The sequence below is a fragment of the Carassius gibelio genome, chromosome B10 (assembly GCF_023724105.1).
Source record: "Carassius gibelio isolate Cgi1373 ecotype wild population from Czech Republic chromosome B10, carGib1.2-hapl.c, whole genome shotgun sequence".
NCBI lineage: Eukaryota > Metazoa > Chordata > Actinopteri > Cypriniformes > Cyprinidae > Carassius > Carassius gibelio.
This window is the reverse complement of record NC_068405.1, coordinates 13,612,714-13,637,207: the sequence shown is the minus strand read 5'-3', so window position 1 is coordinate 13,637,207 and position 24,494 is coordinate 13,612,714. Positions and strand designations below refer to the sequence as shown.

Sequence of the window (24,494 nt, the reverse complement as noted above, 5' to 3'; positions counted from 1 at the left end):
TTAAGTAATGCGTTTTAAAATGTAACATTAATTAATTGAACTAAATGTAACTTATTTTAAATAATCAACATTATAAAACATAAATTCCAAAATGAATTTTATTTACAGCATCAAGTAGGTATACAGTCATTTACTATACTGAATGCGCCACATTTGAAATGGTCCAAAAAATGAACACACAAAATGACAAAAACAAAATTCTTAAACACATTTTAATTGTTTTTTTTGTTTTTTTCTCAATATTGGGTATATCTTAGATCATCTGGCTGTTATTTTTATCTGCCTCATTAACACATTTATTATTTATATTATTTATTAATGTGTTATGCAACTATTTAAGCAGCTGAACATTTATAAATATATATTATGTATGTTACTTCATTCTAAATTTTAACAGACAAGTTTCAAGAGTTTAAAACAGCCATCTGAAAATGTATTCACACTCAAACACCAACTCGGCCACAATCACAAATAAGAAAACATTTGAATCTACTAAAACCTTTATAACCAAATATGTGACCAAGGCCTCAGCACAAGACCTCAGTACTGTTTTGAGCATTAAAAAGAGCATTATTTCGTCATTTACAAATCACTTAGCCTAATTCATGGAATATAAACAAAGAAAGCTAGAATATTGATTGAGGAGTATCTAGCCTGCATCAGTTTATTGCTTCAGCAGGTTAGAATATATGAAGATGTTTAACTAGAACATATTAATGTATATATTCTTAACAGAAATTCATAATGTACATTCTAGACTAAATGCTCCTGAGGTCAGATTGGATGATGTTGAAAACATCTGCATGGTTATCACAGATGGCAATCATGCTCCTGAAAAAAGTCTGGGATGCACGAAGAAGTATTTATATTTAATTCTAAACATTTGTGATGCCCATTATGCAATAATGACAAGTTTTTAACATTTAACATAGCCAAGATTATACTCATCAGCTTTCCTACCTCTATATTATCATCAATTTATGATGGCGATAACTCAAAGGCCATTATCAGAAGACAAAAAAAGCAATATTTGACTAATAAAATCTAACTTTGAGTAGTTTAAGTACAGACCTACACTACTATTTAAATGTTTAGGGATTTAAAACATTTGATTATTATTATTATTATTAATATATGGATGCATTAATCTAATCAAAATTGTTTATAATGTTACAATAAGAATTATATATAAAAAAATGCTATTCCATTTAAAATTCTATTAATCAAATCACCCTGAAAAAAAGAAAGAAAAGCTAAACAGCTGTTTTGTACACTGGTAATGTAAGAAGGATTTCTGAAGAATGGTGCACTGGCTGCTGAAAATTCAGCTTTGCCATCACAGAAATAACTTACATTTTATAACAGAAACCGTTATTTTGAATTGCAATAATATTTCACAGTATTAGTGTTTTGCTATATTAAATAAACGAAGCCTTAGTGAAAATAAGGAACATCTTTTACTTTTATATTATTCGAATCTTTGGTAGAATACCTAGACATGAATTTTTAATTGGTAAAATATTTTTTACTGACATAAAGACAATGGTGTATCACAATGATTAATGTCCTAACACTTTAAATGACCTAAACATACCCCTATTTATGAACTTCTCTCCAAATATCCTAAAAAAAAAGCCTGCTTATGCAACATTAAGAAGCAAAGAAGAGGCAGACTCCATCTGCATAAAGGACACAGTAGCCAGCACTGTGACAGATAAAAGCAACTAATCCTGGTGACTGCCCTCCCACACCACCAGGTGGCAGTACTATCTGAAGGTCTAATCTAGGTGGACCAGCAAAAACCTACAAATTCCAGATCCGGGCAGTTCAAACCAGCCAGAAAAGGTTTCCACAAATTCAGCAGAAAAGCCAAGCACGATTTGATTTCTTCCTTTGTAAAGGCATGTTCAGATACGTAAAACCCTAAACACTGACATCCAAGATTTAGATCAAGCAACTCTGATTGCGTTTCAATTGCAATAGTAAGACAAAAGGCACAAGTTCGGTCAGATCATTCGATAAAAGCAGCTGTCAACATTAAATACTGCAGCTCACAGATACCTACATTGATTTTTTTTTTTACTCTACAACCACCCAGTAAAAGGTCCTGTGCCTGTTTTGGTTTCTTCAAGATTTCTAAAGTAGGAAACGAAAGAGTTGTGAGAATACTCAAATACTTCCACCCATGTAGTGCGCACTTAAAGCTCTAAGACTTCTTGACAAGGAAGTGATATTGTTAAATGGGTCATAGAGCTCCATCTGATTCGATTTCAACGGCCTGTGCTCCTCACAACCTCCCGGCGGTGTGCTATCATGTAAAGTTTGAGTAAATAATGTAACACTGTTCCAGATTAGAGATCTCCGTCCACATCACCCCGTGATCCGTTACAGAGGAAAGCCTCCTTTTCCGGGGTCACACTGTCCCTGTTTAGGCTGCGGCTGGGTTTGTACACACTCAGTTCCTCGTCCATACTGGAATGGGCCAGTGAGGCTTCAGTGCTGTGCCAGATTCCATAGCCAAAGTAGATTACGAGTCCTGGAGAAAACAGAGGGATAATGGAACCAATTATTGACCGCATAAGTGCAAAGCGCTTTTCGGGAGCCCCAGTGGGGGACGTTTGTAATTGTCAAATTCCTGAAAGCATTTATTTGATCTTTGCAAGTAGCAAAACTTGTTTACGAGTGGCTGGACCATATTTCAAAGGTTTTTTGACTAGCCTACCGGCTCGTGCTGGACAATGTGCTGTACCTATAGACATCCAGATGGCGAATCGGATCCAGGTTCCCCTGTCCAGCTGCATCATCAGGTACACGTTGACAAACATGCTGACCACCGGGATGAATGGAAGTAAAGGAACCTGTCAAAAAACGACTATTATTAAAACATGCTTGAGTGCAGGGGCATTCCCCTCTGAGGAGGCAAGGGAGGCAGTTTCCTCCTCAAAAAATTGGGTGACAAAATAATCGCTATTACAAACATAGGTCGCAAATATTACTAAATATGGTATTAAAAGTATAAAAGTCACTCGTTTTAATAAAGAAACACTGTCCAACAGCGACAGTGAAGTTACAGCAGAGGCTTGCCTCCCTTCAGCCCATAGACTCACAACAGAGACCCCTTAGCACACAGGGTTCAGAAGGGGGTAATAAAGTGGTGGAACTGTGATGTCATTTTGTAGGCAAAAAAACGGAAGCAGGTTAGCATTTTAGCTCTTCCGGTTCCATCGTCCCAGAATACAGTTAATGTGCATATTTATATATATTTGTCCCAACAGCCAAAAATACATTGCACGGGTCAAAGTTATACATTTTCTTGATTTTTATGCCAAACAATCATTAGGATATTAATTAAAGATCATGTTCCATGAAGACATTTTATAAACTTCCTAAATATCCTACCGTAAATATATCAAAACTTAATTTTTATTTAGTAATATGCATTGCTAAGAACTTAATTTAGACAACTTTGAAGGTGATTTTCGGAATATTTATATTTTTTCACCCTCAGATTTTCAAATAGTTGCATCTCAACTAGGCCTAGGCCTGTCACAATATATCGACTTATCACAAAATATATGCACAAGACATAATTTTTGGTGAAAATATATCAGCCATTTAGTTTTTGCATTGCACTTGCGCCTGTTTCTTTTGCAGCTTCTCATATATAACGTGGTGTAGTTATGAAGTGCTAGTTCAAATAAAAAAAAAATGCAGATATGGCCTTGTTTAGGGATCTGTGAATTTACTAACCTTTAGCATTATGAGGACTAACCTTAAAAGAGAGCTTGGTTTTACTCTGTGGTTGTCTCCAGATGATAAACGTGACAATGACAGACATGCTGAACAAGACACCGAGAGCGGCAATATTCCACATTGCACTTCCGCCCAGGACGGCCATCAGACTGAAACTGAAGATCAGCAGTCCTGGAAAAGAAGCAGTTTAGATGAACAACTAGATAGAGTACTAAAGCACTGAAAAACAAACAAAAACAGGATCTGTCTAAATCTGGTATCACATTGTTTCATACCAAGCAGGCTCACACAGACGTTAACAGCGAAGCCTGAGAGGTTGGAGGGTTCAGTGATGTCAGGGAAGATCAGCGTTTTGAAGCTGAAACGCTCTTCTATGCCAGGAAGAATCCCCATGCTGGGTGTACTTATGGTCTCACTCATTTCTATCTCTTCCTGTGTGTTGGCCATGTGATATGTTGGAGAAAACTGCTCGGGCTGGTACCTGTAGATTACCATGTCACATTTTTAAAATATACAGCCTAATTGTAATGACAAATAATTAAATGCATTAAATTCACATGCATCTGCCAACCTTAGTACTAGAACACAGGCAGCGACCAGTGTGTAGGCCAAAAGAGTTCCTATAGACATCAGATCAACCAAGTCCTTCAGGTCAAACAGGAAAGCCATAATTGCTGCATAGGAATGGAAAAGATCGATTTATGGTCATCTCTTTTGATGATAGGATTGAAAGCTATATATTTTATGTAGACAACATCCATATGTTGTAATAGTATTTAGGCCAGCATTAATAGTCCATAAACATGATTCCCTCAAAATGCTCCTATGGGATCTTTCTATGTCTTGTTTGTCAGTTAACATTGAACAATTAAATACTTTTTTTTTTTGCAATCAAAAGAGTCTATATTCATGGATTATCAGTTGTTACAAAACATTTATCGACATGTTTCAAAGCCCCTTTGTAATATTAAATAGATATGAACATTTGTAAAATTGAAAAAATGGCACTTTCCACAAATAGGGTATAAAACAATACCACATTTAACCTTATGGCATAAAGTAGGGTTTAGAAAAATCTTATCAATTAACAATAACAACAATAATACTAATAAAAATAATAATAGTTGTTTTAGGAATTTCTAAACAAATCCTCAATGTCATTTTTATACTCACCCCCCCCCCCAAAAAAGGAAATTATATCACTACACTGAGACTATTTAAACAAATCAGAATGACCTTATTTAATTCCTAAGAATACTTCTTTTTTTGCCAATAATAAAGATGTCTGAAATAATCCATCTCTGTCATCATAGATAATTTTCAAATAAACTGTAGGGAGTGAAAATGGATCATTTAATTGCCCTTATGCATGCAAGCATTTGATTCATGGGTTAAAAAAAAAGTTACTAATGCCATGTTATCTAGAGGTTACTATTACATACATACATACAAACATATATATTTTTTTTTATTAAAAAAGAAGAAAAATCTAATTAATAAAAAAAAGTGTTGTTATACATACCCTATTCATGGAAAGTGCTAAAAGCATATGCAATCTTTCAACGCATGAAACAGAAATACAGAAAACTATTCACAATGTCAACAAACTCTTTAGCATGGTAAAACTGACGTCATGGTATCACGTCATGTTTGCACAATAAAGCAAATAATTCCAACACAGTAGAGTCAGTTTTACAAGTTTCTATTTCAAGAAACTACTGGAATCATTTGGAGAATAAGGAAAACAAAAAAAGCCCTACAAATTACATGTAACTGCTATGTGTTTCATAAACAGTGAGTTTCCAACCACATTCCTATAGATATGAACAGGCTGATGTTTCTAACAGCAACAAAAGCAGCCACTGGAGCTGAACCCTCCAATCCCACAATGCCCTCTGCTCTTACCAGCAATGACCCCCGAGGCAAGAGTGGACACGACGGGCGTCTTCTTCTCGCTCACTCGTGCCAGAAATGAGAAGAGCAGACCGTCCCGGGCCATGGCAAAGATTATACGTGGGAGGGGAAACAAGGACCCCAAGAGACTTATCATGGGATGATCAAATAAAAGAAGAGAGCAGAAAAGAAACACATAAGCCAACTGGGCAGCTGCCAGAGGTGGCGTCAAAGGCAGAAAGGGAATAAATCCAGTTTATATACGAAGAAAACAGTTAAACGGATCCCGTTGTAGCTGTCGGAGAAAGGCTGTGCTGCCCAGCCTTTTCCAGCTATAGGTTCAGTGCTGCGAAAACGTAAATCCATGCAACATGCTCGGTGGACGGATGCGCGATACTGCCAATTTAACGCGACGTCAGTAGATTAGTAGCATTAAAATTCGCTCACCTGCGACAAAGCCTGCTGTTATAGTGGCGCGCATGGGAGTTTTTGTTCTCTTGTTGATCCCAGTCATGAATTTGAAGAGCAGGCCATCGTCAGCCATGGCCCAGATGACACGGGGCATGGGGAACATGGCGCCAAGCAGGCTGCCGCGAGAGATGGAGAAAACAAACCATGCCATGCAAAAAAGAGACACAGACATAGTGCATTCATACACTGCTGTGGTGTTATTATAAGAGAGAAACATGCCACAAACAGGGCACCACCCCCACCAATCAGAAGTGATATTAGACCATACAGAGAAAAAGACAGATTAATTTGCAAGAGTATAAGGATCAATCTCATGGCATTCATTTTTAATTATTCAAAGGTTGATTTTAAAGGTGAAGCATGTAATTTCCAAAGAACAGTACTTGTGGTAATAAGTGGCATTGCAAAAATAATGATTGTTTCCATATGCATCTACCACCCCTTCCACCTCAGGTGACCACGTAAACAAACAGAGAAATGTTTTGAAAGTTCCACAAAGCCACAGCGTTTGCTCTTCAGGGAAATCAGCCTACAAATACTTCAAAACACCGCTAATTTAATAGGCTGGTGTTACACAACGTCTGGGATTTAGGTAAACAGGGCTTTATCAGTTCAGGCTCATTCACACCAAAATCGACAACTATAAAAACGACTATAATGATAACTATACTAGCGTACAAACCAAAGTACAATAACATTCCGTTTATTATAAGAGTGCGCTACAGTTTTGTTGTGTGTCGCTTTAAAAGAGTGCTTTTACGTTGAGTGGATTCTGATTGGCTGTTAATATTTTTATCGTTCATCAGCTGAAAAAAAAACTTTTTGAAAGTGTTTGCTAAAATATTGTTCCTCTGTGTCGTTAACGTTATAGTTGTGGTATGGCCTTCCCTATTCTCATAGAAGTACAAAGATAATTAAAAGGTTATAAATATTTGTTTATTATTTAAATGATTATTAAACTCAAAATTATTAACAAAACAAAATACTATGACTACAATTTTTATTTGCAGCGTTTAGTAAACCTGAGATTTATTAGAAGAACTTTGTTTTCACGTTTTTAAAATGTATTTATTTTAGGGCTGTCAAACAATCACAATTAAATTGCATCCAAAATAAAAGTTTGAATATATAATATGAATATATATATATATATATATATATATATATATATATATATATATATATATATATATATATATATATATATATATATATATATATATATATGTATATATATATATATAAAATATGTATATATATATATATATAAAATATGTATATATATATGTATATATATATATATATATATAATATGTATATATATATATATATATATATAATATGTATATATATATATATATATATATATATATATATATATATATATATATATATATAATATGTATATATATATATATAATATGAATATATATGTGTATATATGTGTATATATATATATATATATATATATATGTATATATATATATATAAAATATGTATATATATATATATATATATATGTATATATATATATATAAAATATGTATATATATATATATATAAAATATGTATATATATATGTATATATATATATATATATATATAATATGTATATATATATATATATAATATGTATATATATATATATATATATATATATATATATATATATATAATATGTATATATATATATATATAATATGAATATATATGTGTATATATGTGTATATATATATATATATATATATATATATATATATATATATATATATATATATATACACTTTTACATATTTTAAAATATATATTTATATTATAAATAAATATTTTATATATAAATATAATGCTTTTCTTAAATATATTATTTATATCACACGGGTCAAACAATCTGTTTGTGTCTAAACCGGCGGCAGTTCTCAACAATAATAAGCTGCAAAGTGGACCAGACTTTATGCCGATAATCAAAAGTAGGTAGATATTTGAAGACATAAAATTACACACTTCACTTTGGATGGATTCCAAAACAGTATTTAATACTGAAAATACTGCTCTAACTGGAAACCAAAAAGAAAAATGCCAATAAATCTACTTTAAACTCTGCAGCTACCGACGTTATCATTAGTGACTCAGAAGTTAGGCGGGCTGTTAGAAGGATAAGAGGTTTAAAACTTGGACAGATCATGCAGAAGACACTTGCATTTGATAGATTACACACAATTCATACTTCACAGTACATGAACATTTCTGAGCAACAACATCTGGTATGTAATATGCATGTAGGTCATTACTATAAGACTAATTACTGTCTGACTTACCGATAGAAAAAATGCGGCATAGAGCCTTACTCCCACTCATGGCCTGAACTGAGTGTTGCATAACTGAGAAACAGGATTCATAACTCAGCACACCAAATTTCCCTTCATATTTTTAGCAAGGGGCTCATATGAGCTGCCTCAGATAAATATACACACACACTATCAAGCAATCCAGTCCCAGATTGCACTCTCTCAACCTCCTTAGGGTGGTCTGAGTTCACTTGGTAAAATTGAAAGATTGGGTTGGTCAACTTCCAAAAGGTTGTGCTATCAAAATGACGGAGGTCTTTTAAACTGCAACCAGGCTTGCGGGTAATTACATCCATTCATTTCAAGGAACATGGGTAATTATTCATTTCAAGTACATTTTTGTGCTCTACCATGCAGGGTCGGTTTACTCTAGACTGGGCTGCAGTGTGTGTTAAAACAATCCCTCACTGGATGGATCAGTGCTTACCTGGTGGACAGGGCGCAAAGGGAGCCTACCGCCACAGCGTACGTGGCTCCTTCCCAACCGACATACTTAAAGGCCGCAGGAAGAGGGCTGTTCTTATCCAGCATGTAATACGGCATCATCAATGTGAGGGCGGCCGATACACCAAAGTACGCTACAAAACAGATAAGGAGGGAGGAGACGATGCCAATGGGAATGGCTCTCTGGGGGTTCTTCACCTCCTCACCTGTGATGCGAAACAAGATATTGTGTTTTCATTAAACAGAAACGGTAAAAAGGTTGCAGGCTGGACTCAAACCTGCATGGTCCACATAAGAAACTAAGCTCAACATGTCAGCACAATTGCTGTGTCACAGCATAAATAACCTTGGCAAACCAAAAGAGGCCACAAACAGACCTACGCACATACTATCAAATGACAAGTTCTCAGACATTTTTTTTTTCCCTAAAGAACAGTAATGTAACAAGATACCAGTTTATTTTCAGCTCTTTACATTATTGATATGTGGGTATTTAATTTTGTCCAATCCGATCCCATGACATGACTGATCCTTATTGTTTGAAATAGAAAACCGATTGTTGGTTGTCTTTTAATTAGTGACTCTAAGAATACTATGGATGTTTCCAAGTAAGATAAAATAAAATAATAAAAAAGTAATTGTAAGTAACATTATATAGATATATGTATCTGCAATAACGAAAAACGCATAAAAATGCAATTTCAAGAAATAAAATTGCCATTACAAAAAATATAGTCACAATTAAAAAAAATTCATCGGCATATTATTATTGTTAAAATCTGAGATAGGCTCCCCTAAAATACAGTATATGAACATGCACAAAATGCAGATATTTGTTTCAGTTATATTTTGTATTTTATGCAAAAAAATTGTAACATGCTTAAAGGTTCATAAAAATATTTTTTTTTCAGTGATGTTTAGTTTTGTTGAGATGTTAAAAATGTTCCTTCAGCAAGAATGCATTAAACTGATGAAAAGTGATAGTGAAGACATTTATATTGTTACAAAAGATTTGTTTAAAAAATGCTGTTCTTTTGAACTGTTTATTCAAAAAAATCCCAAAAAGCAGTTTCCACATTAAATATAAAGTTTACATTTGTTCAATACTGTTCAAAATTGAACACTTATGATAATAAGACATATGTTTTGCATCAGATCAGCATATTAGAATGATTTCTGAAGAATCATGTCACACTGAAGACTGGAATAACGATGAAGAAAATTTTGCTTTGCCATCACATGAATAAATAACATTTAAAAAAATAAAATAAAACTGAAAATATTTATGTTTGTACTGTATTTTTGATCAGACAAATGCAGCCTTTGTGAGAACAAGCCTTTTTTTCAAAGTCTTCAGAAAGTGTTACAGACCCCAAGCGTTTGAACAGTAGTGTACATTATATTGACATTCATTCAACTACAGTACATTTAATCTTGCCATTAAATCAGTTAAAGGCACTCTCCATGTGAAATCCGTCCTTTTATGATGCCTCAGAGTAGGAAAATGACTCAGCTACTGCCCTGAGTAGTGCAAGCATGTTTGCTTTTGGCAAAAGTTCCTGTGGTTTGACCTTGTGCAGAACACTACATAAAACAGAGGAGTAGTGTGTTCATGCCAGCAGTGCCAGAGAGCACAGGAACATGGCTATATTACCATTCCTGACCAGCATGTGGATGAGGAGGGGTTACTGAATGTGAACCACAGCTAAAGGGAGAGACGAGAGACGAGTCTAGACAAACCCAGAAACACTCTAGCCAATCGAATGCAAGGGAATGTGGGGGAGTGAGCCGCCATAAAAGAGGGGGGCCAGAGGCAAACCATAAGCAGAGATCCACTGAGAATATCCATGCAATACTATTATAAGCGTAAAGGAAACTCTAAATAACTTTGACCAAAGCGACATGAACGCAAGCCAAATATGAAGGTAGAATAATAGCCTCACTGTTGTACCAATCTAACACATACAAAACAGGCTTCTTGCACAATTTGCTCTCACTAACCTCATGTTTGTGGACATGCATCATATGTTCGAGCTTTATTTTGTGCTTTCTATAGATTAAAGATGAGATTTGAGAGCACTGGAGTTTAGAGTCTTTAGTTACCTGTAGTTGCGATACAGTCGAACCCAACAAAGGCGTAAAAGCAGGTAGCGGCCCCTGATAAGACCCCTGTGAAGCCGAAAGGCATGAACCCACCTTCACCCAGAATCTCTTCTGTTGGCAGGGGCTGTGTGGCGCTGCTCAAAGAGAGTAATGTTAAACATGCCAAACAGCAAAAGTATAAAATATACCGAAACCTACTGAGGTCAATCATTATTATTATTTTTCTGTCTCAGTTTTGTGAGGTAACACTGAAAAAGCTTATATATAACTTGTTTTCTAATGGAAACTTTTGAAGAAAAAAAAGCAAATATATACAGTCTATTTAAAAGTTTGCAGCCAGTAAGGTTTCTTTTTAAAATAAATTAATAATTGTGTTCAGCAAGGACCCACTAAATTGATCAAAAGTGATGATAAAGATGTTTATAATGTAAAGATCTCTATTTCAAATAAATTCTGTATTTTTGATATTGTTTTTGAACATTTTATTCATCAAAGGATCCTGAAAAAACTCAAATGAAAAACTGTTTTAAATGTGATGTCGCACTTAAGACTAGAGATTGGCTGGTGAGCATAAGGGACTTGTTAAAAAAGTAAAAATCTTACTAACCCCAAACTTTTCAGTGGCATACAATGTTGTGGCCTACTTGAAAACATAAACCTAGATACATTTCCAAATGTAGTAAAACATGACTCACTTAATGGTGGAATTGGTTCCATTAAGAATCTCATCAGGGTCCAGGTGCCAGTTCTTCAGTGTACCTTTGACCAGTCCAGATACAACCATGAACAACAGTACCAGGATGTTGATGCAGGTGAACACTTTGGTGACCATGGCTGACTCCTTCACCCCGAAGGCCAGAAGGGCTATAGCAAACAAAATGTCAACACAAACATCCACTAAATATTTACATTCAAAAGCTTGCATTTTCAGAATGAATGAGTGTGTTTTACAATCACTGTTTAGAAATAAAATATTTCAATTTATATTCATAACACTGGGGCTCTCAATTTTAATTGGTCAGTCACGGCTCCCTATATAACTATAATTTTACCTGTTAGAGTGAGGATGATGAATACAGAAAACATATCTGGGTACTCCGCCAGAATGCCCGGAGCATTCATAGACATGTATTGTCGACAAAAATGCTCAATTTGTTTTCCAATCAGCTCATCAAATGTGGCACTCCAAGCTCTGGCAACACTTGATGTACCTGAAAAGGTTTTCCATATTGAGGATCATTATATAACAAGGAAAGAAAAACATAAGGAAATGTAAAAATCTACACTATGGGGTCCATCTAATGCTTGGTTACCCATTTCCCCAAAATATCTTCTTTCGTGTTTAATAAAAGATAGTAAGTCATACAGGTTTGGAAACACTTGAGTTTGAGTAAATTATGACCGTTTTCATTTTTGGGTGAACCATCCCAAGTGATTTTCTGCGTTAACTCACCTATAACGTATGAAAGTATAAGGTTCCAGCCAGTTATAAAGGCCCATAGCTCCCCTACAGTCACATAGCTGTACAGGTACGCTGAGCCCGTTTTTGGCACTCTTGCTCCAAACTCTGCATAACAGAGGCCCGCGAGCACTGAGGCCAGGGCTGCAATGAGGAACGACAGCACGATGGCTGGTCCTGCATTTTCTCGTGCCACAGCTCCAGCGAGGACATACACCCCAGCTCCCAAAGTGCTGCCCACACCAAGAGCCACCAGGTCGAAGGTGTTCAGACATCGGGAGAGTCGCGATTCCTCCGAGTTGCAGTCGACAACCTTCACTCTCAGCAGCTGCTTCCCGAAACGCAGAAGCTTTTTCAAAACCATCATTGATTTGATTTGACGACAGCTTCTTTTTGTGCTTCGTTTTTTAAAGTTTCTGCTTCACCCACCAATGCAGATGATTGACAATGCTTGGAATCTTGCTCAGATGTGTTGTTTACCTTTAGGAAAAAATAAATAAACTTGAGAAAGTGTCAATGGTAGTTGGTCAAATGTATAATGTCAAATGATGACAACCATATTGGTATTTTTTACATAGGTAAAATGTCACATTTTAATAATATTGATAAACTGCTATCATTAAAAGTAAAATAAAAACAAAAAGGTGCAGCGAAATAATGATTAAATGTAGTTGGAAACCAAACCAATCTTATAAAAAAAAAAGGCAATGACGGGCCCAAGCCCAGGCGGCACCAGAGACAGTTTTTAATTTAAAATATTGTTCACCTAAAAAATTTAACAAAGCAGTGTGTACATTCTTCAAAAATTATTTTTGCTTCTTAGAAGAAAGGTCATAGGGATATAGAGTGAATAAATTTGACTATTTTCTCAAGAAATCATGTTTTACTTTATTACTACACTTTATTTCCAGATATGAACAAAAATGCTACATACAGCAATCATGTGGTGGTTAATGTGGTTACCCCTTCCCAGTTTAACCAAAGTAACTGGGTATTTTCCAGATATTTTCCATCAAATATGAATGTTTAAAAACTGCAAACATCTCCTTTTTTAAAGTTCCAGAACACAAACCAGCACATTTGTGGTGAGATATAAAAACGTGCAGAGCACTGACCCATATTCACTTAAACTTCATGCCAAACAATAAAAACAAACACAGTACATATCTGATGACACTGCAACAGAACTCCTACAAGTGAACTTCTAAACCATAACCAAACTTCCTGAATGAAAAGCACATTGCGATTCCCAAAGGCCAAGTGTCAAAATGTACTGTACTATATGTACAAATGGGCGGCAGCTTTCCAGACAATAAGTTCATACAGCTGCGCTGTCTCCAGTTTAAGTCCTGCACTCTTTTCCCAAGTGTTGAGTAACATAGAGAGAAATCCATAAAATGTGACTGGTGGCAGAGCTGGAGAGGCCCACCGGGGGATAATCTATCATACTCACACAAACTGACATGTGTTACGTAACCAAGAGTGGAACTTAATGGCAAAAATACATGCAATTGCAAAAGAACAACTAGGATCTGTGTTTGTAAGCTCTGTGAGAACAGCCTGTTCTGAGATTTGCAAGTGAATGTAAATGAACCTCTCTGTGCACAAAGCAACCATCACACTATAAATGTGAAGCAGTAAATTTCATTGTTTTGTCACAAATAATAGTCATTAAAAAAAAAATAATGAAAATAAAAAAAAAACTTTAGAGAGTAAAGAACTAAAAGTCGTCACACTATTAATTTTTTTCAGCAGCATGAAAGAAGCCACTTTTTTCCAAGCTAATTTTGCCAATGTGTTTACAGCTGAAAAAAATGCTTTTTTAGATATTTTATTGCAATGGACCAATGAAGATCAATAACTCCTCTCTTATACCTAGCATTGGGATGCATGAATCACTGTAGTGAAACTGTTCACAAACTGCTCCGCTTAAGGTTGTAGCTGGTTTAAGCTGGTTAAGCAGCTGGTCAGTCAGCCTAAACCAGTATAATAGACCCGCCTCAAGTGTGGAGTTAAAACTAGAAAACCAGTTAAGGCTGATTTAAGCCACTTTTAACAGGGTAATCGAGATTATTTACTTTTTGCAAAAAAATATTTATTACTGAGAATAAACCAAAACAAAATAATCATTAACTAACACACATATGAACACACTCATATACATGCATGTACAAATTACAAAAAAAGCTTATAGTTACCAAATATAGTCAGCTAGATATTCTTAGAAACACATCGCGTAGCTAATCACTTTTTCTTTAAATAGTAGCTTGACTGTAATTTATCTACTTGTAATTATGTGTAACTTTTATCTTGAGAGGCTTCGGTTTCAAAGTATGTTCCTCAACACAGAGTATGAGTCTTTACATTAATCTACTGTGAAGCATGACCTAGTTTTCTTTCTTTGGAGCTAAACAGCAAAGGGGACATAAGAAGTCACTTCCTGTCATGCCACACTGAAATGGAAAGTTCCACAGACGTAGAGGTGGCGACCTTTTCTTTTTCTCCCAGGGTGCTTCAGGGGCTATCGGATGTCTTGGATCTTAGAAACATGGAAGCAGGTTAGCAGAGTCACTCGAGCAGTACTGCACCTTTAACTGTTGTCATTTAAATCACGCAAGCGTGGCATGAGGGCCTGACTGGAACAAACCTGCACAAACTTTAGCCAGATTTCTCACATCTAAACACCGGAAGTTCATTAAAATGAGATTAGTAGTGTAACTGAGAAAAGAAAACCAGAGTTCAGAATTAAAGCTGTGCACGAGACAGGATCAGTCAAACTTGTCCATTTTTTTTAAATGAAAATATTAACATAAATATTTCTATACACGTGTGTGTGTTTTAATTTTTATATGTAAAACTAAAAATGTATAGAAGGATAAAATATAAATATGAATACAAGATTTAGGTGAAAGTGTTTAAAATATATACTTGGAGTACTTGACGAATTAATAACAATATTATATTGTATATAATGCTTATGCTATACATATAATGCATTTGCTCAATTAATACAAGATACAATTAATTGTATAATAACAGTATATTAAGGCTGTTTGGCTTGATAATAATTAGATACTTAATAGAATTCTATTCTTTTAACAACATTGTCAGTGCAGTTCAAACTTTCAATCAATTTCAAATCAAGTTTTGTAAAGCTACACACTCATTAATAACCTTCAACAAAAAATGATTCTTATATTGGTGTTTCTCTCCTGAGGTGAATCAGTGCCCAAGCCCAAGCACACGCTGTTCCTGAGGGTATGTTGTCCAGTTGCCTCATTCAGATATCCCAGCATTCCCTGAGTGAGCTGGTCTAAACTGCTCTACTGGTGTGACATCAGACATGTTGAAAGGTCCGCCTCTATGCCATGCTGTAGGAATGCTGAAAGACCACAAATGCTATGAAGGTATTTTGGAAGAGATTTATACGATTTGAACAGCAAGGATACTATTCCGATCAACACACAGAAACATATACAGCAAGGACATCGGTAAAATAGTCCATGTGACATCAGGTGTTCAACAGGCATTTTATGAAGCTACAAAAATACTTTGTGCGCAAAGAAAACAATAACAAAATAATAATAGTCCCCAAGTTACGGTCTTCTACCACAATGGAGAGTACCCCAGAATGTAATCAATGTAATCAGCGCTGTTAACATTCAGTAGAAAATGCGCATATGTTGAACATAAACAATGCTGCTTACGTTGATTACGTTCTGGGGTACACTCCAAAATGGCAGAAGATGGTAACAAAATGGCTCTCAGATTTCATCAAAAAATCTTAATTTGGGTTCCGAAGATGAACGAAGGTATGCGAGTATGACAGAATTTCCATTTTTGAGTAACAAACTAATCCAAGGAAACAAATTCTTCAAGGGTTACTCAACACCAAAGAATGAAAATTTTGTCAATCACTTACCATGTTGTTCCAAACCTGTAAAAGCTTCATTCATCTTCGGACCACGATTTAAGATATTTTGGATGAACACTGAACGCAAACGGTGTTATTCTGTGTCAGCTGTGACACAAGGATACGTTTTCTATGTGTATTTACGCTTTGATTTGACTGAAAACAGCACACCCGTGCCGCGCGGCTGACACAGAACAGCGGTAACAGAGTGCTTGCGTTCAGCAGATGTTCTCCAAAATTTATTTGCATACAAGAAGTATTTCATAACATTACGTTGAATCACCGATGGCAGATGGAATATTCTGACGATGTCTTTCATACTTTTCTAGACCTTGACAGTGTAATTTACTTGGCAGTCTATGAGACAGTCTCAAGCATTCCGGTTTTCATCCAAAATATCTTAAATTGTGTTCCGAAGATGAACAAAGCTTTAACAGGTTTGGAACGACATGGGGGTAAGTGATTAATGACAAAATTTTCATTTTGGGGTGGAGTATTCCTTTCATTTTACTTAACAAATTCTTAATCATTTACTTCTGCCATTGATTTCAGGAGAAACATTTGGGACAAAATTCTAATTTAAATAAAACATTATAATTTAAGCGATACTTTTCTTCTTGAACTGCATCATCCACATGACAGTCATATGCATTTGCAGCACACGGTCTGCAGCAAACAGAATGGAAAATCATATCTAAAATAAATCATGAAAGCTTCATCTCACATCAGGGTTGGGTAAGGTTAACGGTGCCATCGATGGGTGCCATCCAGCTCAGTCAGAACCTGCGAGGTGATCATAGACACGCACATGCAATTTATCGGGTTAAATTAAGCAGGTGGGTTGAGCAGGGGTGTGTTGCCTGGGCACCAATCAGTAGACAACTTTCTATTATGGTGTTCAACGTGCAGCGAAGTGCTGTGAAATTTTGGCCTTGGGACGCTTGTGTGTTTTTAATTCGCTTTTAACCACATCAGTACTTCAAGTCTCAAGTTAAAAGTCGCATCAGTGCGTAAACAGAAAATCTTAAACTAGATTACTGTATTATCTACAGGATCCTACACTAACATCAATACGGCCTTGAATACTGATGTCACAAACGTTTAGTGTATCATAATAACCACAAGTCATTTCTAGAAACAGCTTGATAGGAAACAGGGTCAAGGGCACAGTGTCTATCCAAAAAACAGAGTCATGTTTTGTTGACGTGTTTTTGCCAACATCTATCCAATCATATGAGTGTGTTTAGAGTGGGCACAATGTACCTGGCACCAACCGACTACCCTTTGCCTAGAAACTTGTGACTGTGATTTCATGTTGGAATGTATGTGACAAACATTCTTAAGTTTTGGGTTTTGGCAGGAATGTCTAAAACCTCATTTAGGACATGCTTGCAGCCAGCTGACGGTCTGACAATACTCCTTCTGTCTGACCTCGAGAAGAAAACGAAAACAAGTTCAGTTATGAACATATCCACAAGCGTGTCAAGATACCACAAGACTCTTTCACCTGAGTAACTCAATATTATAAGAAAACATGCTTTTTAAATGGATGCACGTAGGTTTGCAGGACCCAGTATATACCTGACCAGGAAGTATATTTAACGTTTTATGCCTTAGTTGTTTGTACTGATAACATGAAGAAGCTTCACTCAACGGTTTAAAAAACAATTAAATCAGTGTGTCTTCCTCCAGTTAAAGATGCACGATAATTTCAAAAGGACACATGAGACAGGAGGGTAGCCAAAGTGGACACAGTCTCAGCTTTCTGTCATTGGGAGCAAAGCCAGTTTTCCACCGGTGACACTGTATCGACCTTCCCACTAAAGAGACATGCAAGGTACTCTAAATCATAGGTCGAAGAGGACAGACACAAAAATAAAAAAATGCATTAAATAATTGAACTTTTGCGCTAATAATCATTGCACAAAAACCAGCCATTAGGACATTTTTGTTGTCAAACTTTCTCTTATTCGGCTATGTTTACTTTTCATGTTAATGACTAGATTTAACAATGACAAAACCAAATGGTTTTAGGGAATAAAATAATGTTTAAGTGAAATAGTTTAGTAAAATACATAAATGGCAAAGTAAAAAAAAAAAAAAAAAAAAGAAGCTAAATCATTGTACCTTGTAATCTTTAAGGAAATTAATGCATGCACTATTTATGAATAATCAAAAATTGGATGATGGTACTAATTTTGACTGCCTTGAGTGTCAAAAATAAGAGCCCCTCTATTGTGCAACACCCAAAACCAAGTTCCTAAATCTGATATAGAGGAACAGTGCTTGAATGTGTGCCAGTGTCTGTCAGCACAAGCTGACATAAATGAAGAAATAATGAATGCTATTTGTTCCTGGTCCCTCCTCAGCAATAACAACCTCTGATCACCTTATTGCAATGCTTTATACAAAGCACATTCATTTGCGTAAATGCAATTTTATTTATTGTATCTGTGGTTCAGATCTTGAAACTGCGGTATCATTTCTTGCAATTTAGACACTGTACTTGCGTCAAAGGGGTGCCTCTGAGAATTTTAATCCATTTCATATGAATGCCTTTTCCACAGATATATCAGTCTAACATCAACATTGACATAAAGGTTGACAATCTAGTGGTCCGTTTATAACCATTTCTTATGCGTTTTAATGGCTCTAATGGATCTAAAGTTACACACGCTTAATGCTGACAGACATTCTAATTGGCTGATGGCGAGTTAATCATTCACATTCATTTTTAATTACATCTCTGGGACTCAACCTGCAACTTTTATGACAGCAGCCCAGGTTCTAAACCACTAGGCCACCACTCAGGGATGTGTTGAGGCTTGTTTTAGCATGTCTCTTATGTGGGGTGTCAGGTAGCATGTTATGTGTTAAGGATGTAGATTAGATGCATGTGACCCAATTATGAGAAACATGCAAAATAACACACAACAAAGACCTGCAGGATGAACTCCCTACTGTTTCCTGCTATTTTTATTATGATCCAGTAAATCGCATGAAATAAAATTCAACTGCTTTTTTTATTTTATTTACAATTCTAGGTGTTATGTTCGACTTCACTTTGCGCCATCACAAAAAAAAAGTCTTTCCATAATATTATAAGGGTCAACAACACTAAGTTTGAGATTCATTGACAGACACACACCCACATGTGTAAATATTTTAGGGTAGTATCTCTATATATAGCATAAAAAAACTATAAATAAAAGTGTAAATGGTTCAAGATCAGAGCGGTTTTTGTATGATGTCCTTGACTGTCATCTATATAATATTGAAACATTCTACAGTTAAAAATCATAAAACAAAATTCCTCTGACTTACAAGCAGCTACCAGAGGATTTACTGAAACAGTAGGAGCATTAAAAGATCTCTTTGTTACATAAAGCATCTGGTCTGAGGAAGGGACATTTCACATACAGTGACTGAGCTGTAGTAAATAAAGACCCCCTACTGGCCCCATTCAGCAGAAAACTTCTCCTAGTGGCAGTGTCTTTGAATTGTTTACATATAAATACAGCTCATGGTGTGGCATGTGTTAGTGAGTGTTGATGGGACAAGGTTTTCCATGATTGCAATAAAAACAATAAAACATTTATAATATAATTCAGCATATGTAATCATTTAAAATTATATTATAATCTATTCGAATTTTAGTAATATAATATCATTTTAATCTAATCTAATATTATTATATCCAGAATAGTGAATGATCCATTTGCACATTGGAATATTTTTCTATGCACTTTTTTGTCCATTGCAGTAGTGTAAATGATGTTCATAGTTTCTGCTCCTAGTGTATACACTTATTACATAATCCATCTGTATAGTATGTTCATAGTACACCTATCTGTAGCCTATGTCACGCCGATAGTATTTAAAATCTGTAAATACAGAATACAATGTAAATACAATGACAATGAAAGTTGAATCTAATCTAATCGAATATTATTTTCAGCACTGTAAAATTTGTACAACTGAACAAAATATGAAACTTACTGACTGTCTGTTTAAAAAAAAATAATTCTGATTGCAATAAATACATTTAGACAAGCTATCGCAACTCTTGTGGCATGAGATGACGCGGTTCTCTCTTTTAGATCAGTTTAACGTTACTCTTACTAGAAGAAGAGACTCCAGCTTACTTATAAATAGAACATCTACAGACTATTTAAAATCATTGCATTATTTCACATGTGGCCTAAGATATTTTCTAATGTTTTCTGTTTATTATTTGTATTTAAATGGAATTAAAATTAATTTCTAGTTGATTTAATTTATTTGGTATTTTACTGTTCAGAAGAATATTGCTACAATTCTTTTTAAATAAGTAAAAAGAAGTAAATACAAAATCTATAAACTGGCAGAAAAAAAGCAGACGAAAAAAAAAAATAAACGGTCAAAATAATAAAATTAAAGTTTCCATTAAACGAGCATATTGCCACATTCATAATACACGCGCTCGACGCGAATAAACCAGAACGCTCACTAAACAACGAAGTTGCAGGCGAGCGTCTCAAACCAAACCACAGGGTAAAAAATATTTTAATGTCAGTAGCTACCCCTCTTTTCCCCTGCAGGATAGACCGCATTACAAGGCGGGAGACCCCGTGCGCCCCGTCCCACGTTTTCCTGCCCTGATAACGGAGCGCGCTGCAGTGAACTAAACCACCGTTCGTGCCAGTTTCACATTGATTGATTTGCAACAATAACTAAAGTATGAGTATATTAACTGATGGACGTTTTGCAAAACGCCGAAGATGGGAAAGCAGCCGGGTTGACTGTAACAAGAATGTTGGTCTTACCTTGCAGCTGGTCTCAGAGCAGAGCAGAGCGGGTCCAGTGATGGGCCTACGCTACTTGTGTTGCAGGCAAACTTTCCTCAGACTGTGTGTGTCCTCCAGCTCAATCGTCTGTGGTTATGCGGACTGAGTCTCCTGACAGGTGGTGTGTGTTTGTGTGTGTGTGTGTGTGTGGGTTTGCTCATTTGCGATGTGTAAGCTGGATCAGGTTACACTGCGGTTTTGAACATGCTCCTCCCGCTGCTGCAGAGAAACCGGCACGCAAAGAGTCAAATTTAGGGTTAAATCTTCAAAGCAATAAAAAGAAAGTTTGCCGACCAAATACAATCAATCTAATAATTTACGGAAGGAAGAGGAAGTTGTAGCCTGAAATAAAACCTTGATCCAAAAATTATTCAATCCAGAGAAGGGTCACTCCCTCTATTCGGTGCCTTTTCAGCTTGGCAACTTTCTATCAAAAATTGTTTCAGTTGTAAACCATTTTATCTGAAGAACGACATGTTAAACTATAAGAATCATATAATGGTCCAGCTCAGGACTTTTAATTTTATTAATATTTTAACGAAATTTTTCACACGTGCAAAGGCTAAATGTCCACCCTGTTAATCTCATCTCAATTACCAAGTGTTTTGAATGCACTTATGGTAATATTTCCTAAGAGCTAAAATGTCCCTCTCTTTACCCTGCAAATTTCAAGTGTTCATAATCAGTAACTATAATGAAAAAGGTTGTTGTATTTTAATAAACAGTGTTATATCAGCACATTTCTTTTAGAATAAAAAGACATTTAAATAAAATTTTGGCACCATTTTAAATTGTTTTAATTTTAACATTTCATTCCAACCAGAAAGATAATGCATATCGTTTGTGGTACTATATATATATATATATATATATATATATATATATATATATATATATATATATATATATATATAGACACAGAGGTAACAGGGTGGACATCACACCAAATCAACATAGTATTCTTATCTTTATGGGTTCATCATGCCATAGGCAAAATGGTTTACTGGACAAACTGTATTTTCTATCCCTTTACCCTAAGCCTAAATCTACTCCTCACAAAAAATAGTTATTTTAGATTTTATAAACACAAAACTAATATTTTAGGTTTTCAAAACACTTAATTCTGTATAGATTATCATAATAATTATTTTTTCTCATGGGAACCAAATAAATGTCCCCACAATATCAAAGTTTACTGTTCCTGTAAGGACATTTGGACCTCAAAACGCAGGGAATACTAGTACACACACACACACACACACACACACAGTATGCAGAAATGAACATACACCACAAAGACAAACACACATTGTAGTGGCAAAATCAAGATAATTGATTATGGTTTCTAGTTAATCAACAAAGCTTAGTTTAGCTTTCTTTACATCCTTTTTCCACCTCTCCTTCTTGTTATTGAGTTATATCTGCATCACAACGAGCCATGTACTGTAGCGTCAACGCTTTTCTGCAGCAGACAACAACGCCATTTCCTAACAAATACATGCATACCTTTTAAGCAACTCTTTCTTTTAAATGCATAAATTAATTCCAATACATGCATTAAACAGTTATGTAATTTTTACATCAAATGTTACAATATGTCCACCCTGTTACAGTGCAAAAAAGTAACAGGAGGGAGATTTTATGCTGAAGTCAGCTTTTGCTTATTTGATGAACCACAAGCTAGTGATCACGGAGGAAATTTTTTTTAACCATATTTTTAAAATTACAAAAAAATAATCAGTTTCAGTTAGAAATAATCATAACAGAGTGGACATGTTATGTTTTGCCACATCGGTGAATCATTCTAAAATACTGAAAAGGGTGAATTAAAGAGTGTTATTCTACTTTTTGAAGATCGTTTGCCACCAAAAAGTACTTCCTTAGAGTTCATGTTATTAAAGAAACATTTCAGGACCATGTTCAGATGGACTTTTCATCAGAGTAACGGGGGGACATTCAATACAGGGACACATTTTAAAGACCTTAAGCATTAAAAGTGTATAAATAATACAAATAAATATTTTGTTGTGGAATATTATAAATAAGAATATTCAACTATATTACAATTTTTGGAATTTGTTTGATTTTTATTATATTTGTGGCTGGAGTTTACTTGGGGACATGACAGTTTAGCCTTCTTGCACTAAAACAGGAGCAATTATTTTTTTTATTAATTAATTTTGGGTACATATGTGTTCTATGGTAAAGCAGTAGTAACTTTGTAAGGTAAGCATTTAGAAACATATTTTAGCCCATTTTTACAGAAAATACACCACATTATATCATGGGGACTAAAATGGCACTGGATGCTAGGAATGACCCAGAAATATATTAAAAGCAAATACCACCTGGGTGTAGAAACTGATTGGTTATTATTTGTTGGGAAAATGATAAATATAGTCTCAGTTAGAATAAAGATAACATAAAACACTTTCGAAAATGTTGAATTTCATCAAAATTAAGAGATTTCAGAAAATCTACTCCTGCACAATAAAGATATGCATGTATTTTCTTAAGTGAAAATAATCTTAAGTGAAATCTAAAACATGAGATATAGTGTCTGACAAAAAGCCATAATTATGTGATAAAACATCACAATTTTGAGAAGTCAGTATGACAAGACAAAAATATAAGTCATAATTCCGAAAAGTGCTTTCATATTTTTTCATCATTTAATATGTGTAAACCGCATTTATGCAACTGCGCCTTTAGTATCTCATAATTTTAACTTATCATAAAGACTTTTATCTTATGTGGCAGAAATTGGCAGCCATATGCAAGTGATTTAAAATGAAACAAGATATCAAAAGAAAAAAAAATGGAAGGGCGGCACTAATGGGTTTGAAATCAAGACAAGACCAGACAAGTTTAGACTAACTTCTTAAAAGGAACACTCCACTTTTTTGAAAATAGGCTAATCCTCCAACTCCCCTAGAGTTAAACAGTTGAGTTTTACTGTTTTCTAATCCATTCAGCCGATCTCCGGGTCTGGTGGTAGCACTTTTAGCTTAGCTTAGCATAGATCATTGAATCTGATTAGACTGTTAGCATCTCGTTCAAAAATGACCAAAGAATTTATTTTTTTCTCTTTAAAACTTGACTCTTCCATAGTTATATTATATATTAACACCAATGGAAAATGAAAAGTTGCTATTTTCTATGCTGATACGGTTAGGAAACAATACTCTCATTCCGGGGTAATAATCAAGGAACTTGGGTGCTGCAGCAGGTGCAGTGATATTATGTAGCGCATGAAAATAGTCCCCAGCTAGTTTTTGTAGTTGCAA

General features: G+C 35.0%; 1 protein-coding gene across 2 annotated transcripts; it reads right to left on the bottom strand.

The window, feature by feature from the left end:
• Positions 1-80: 80 nt before the first annotated feature.
• On the bottom strand, positions 81-21,486 carry LOC127966371 (high affinity cationic amino acid transporter 1). Of its 2 annotated transcripts, none has more exons than XM_052567295.1 (12): positions 21,187-21,486; positions 12,463-12,948; positions 12,062-12,220; positions 11,705-11,873; positions 11,010-11,143; positions 8,890-9,112; positions 6,094-6,233; positions 4,325-4,427; positions 4,029-4,234; positions 3,773-3,924; positions 2,750-2,858; positions 81-2,536 (listed from the first exon to the last, which is right to left on the bottom strand). In XM_052567295.1, exons 2-12 carry the CDS (start codon positions 12,833-12,835, stop codon positions 2,352-2,354), a joined length of 1,953 nt encoding a protein of 650 aa, XP_052423255.1. In that variant the 5' UTR covers positions 12,836-12,948; positions 21,187-21,486; the 3' UTR covers positions 81-2,351. The 2 variants fall into 2 exon arrangements, with proteins under 2 accessions (XP_052423255.1, XP_052423256.1); XM_052567296.1 differs by lacking the exon at positions 6,094-6,233 and adding an exon at positions 5,659-5,795 and having other exon boundaries at positions 21,187-21,482.
• Positions 21,487-24,494: the final 3,008 nt, after the last annotated feature.

Excerpts from the sequence above, each read along its gene's own strand:
- LOC127966371 (XM_052567295.1), bottom strand. The coding sequence starts at position 12,835 with ATGATGGTTTTGAAAAAGCTTCTGCGTTTCGGGAAGCAGCTGCTGAGA. Across the intron at positions 12,221-12,462 it reads TATACTTTCATACGTTATAG|GTACATCAAGTGTTGCCAGA; the intron begins GTGAGTTAACGC and ends AAACCTTTTCAG. Across the intron at positions 2,859-3,772 it reads AAACCAAGCTCTCTTTTAAG|GTTCCTTTACTTCCATTCAT; the intron begins GTTAGTCCTCAT and ends GTTTTTTGACAG.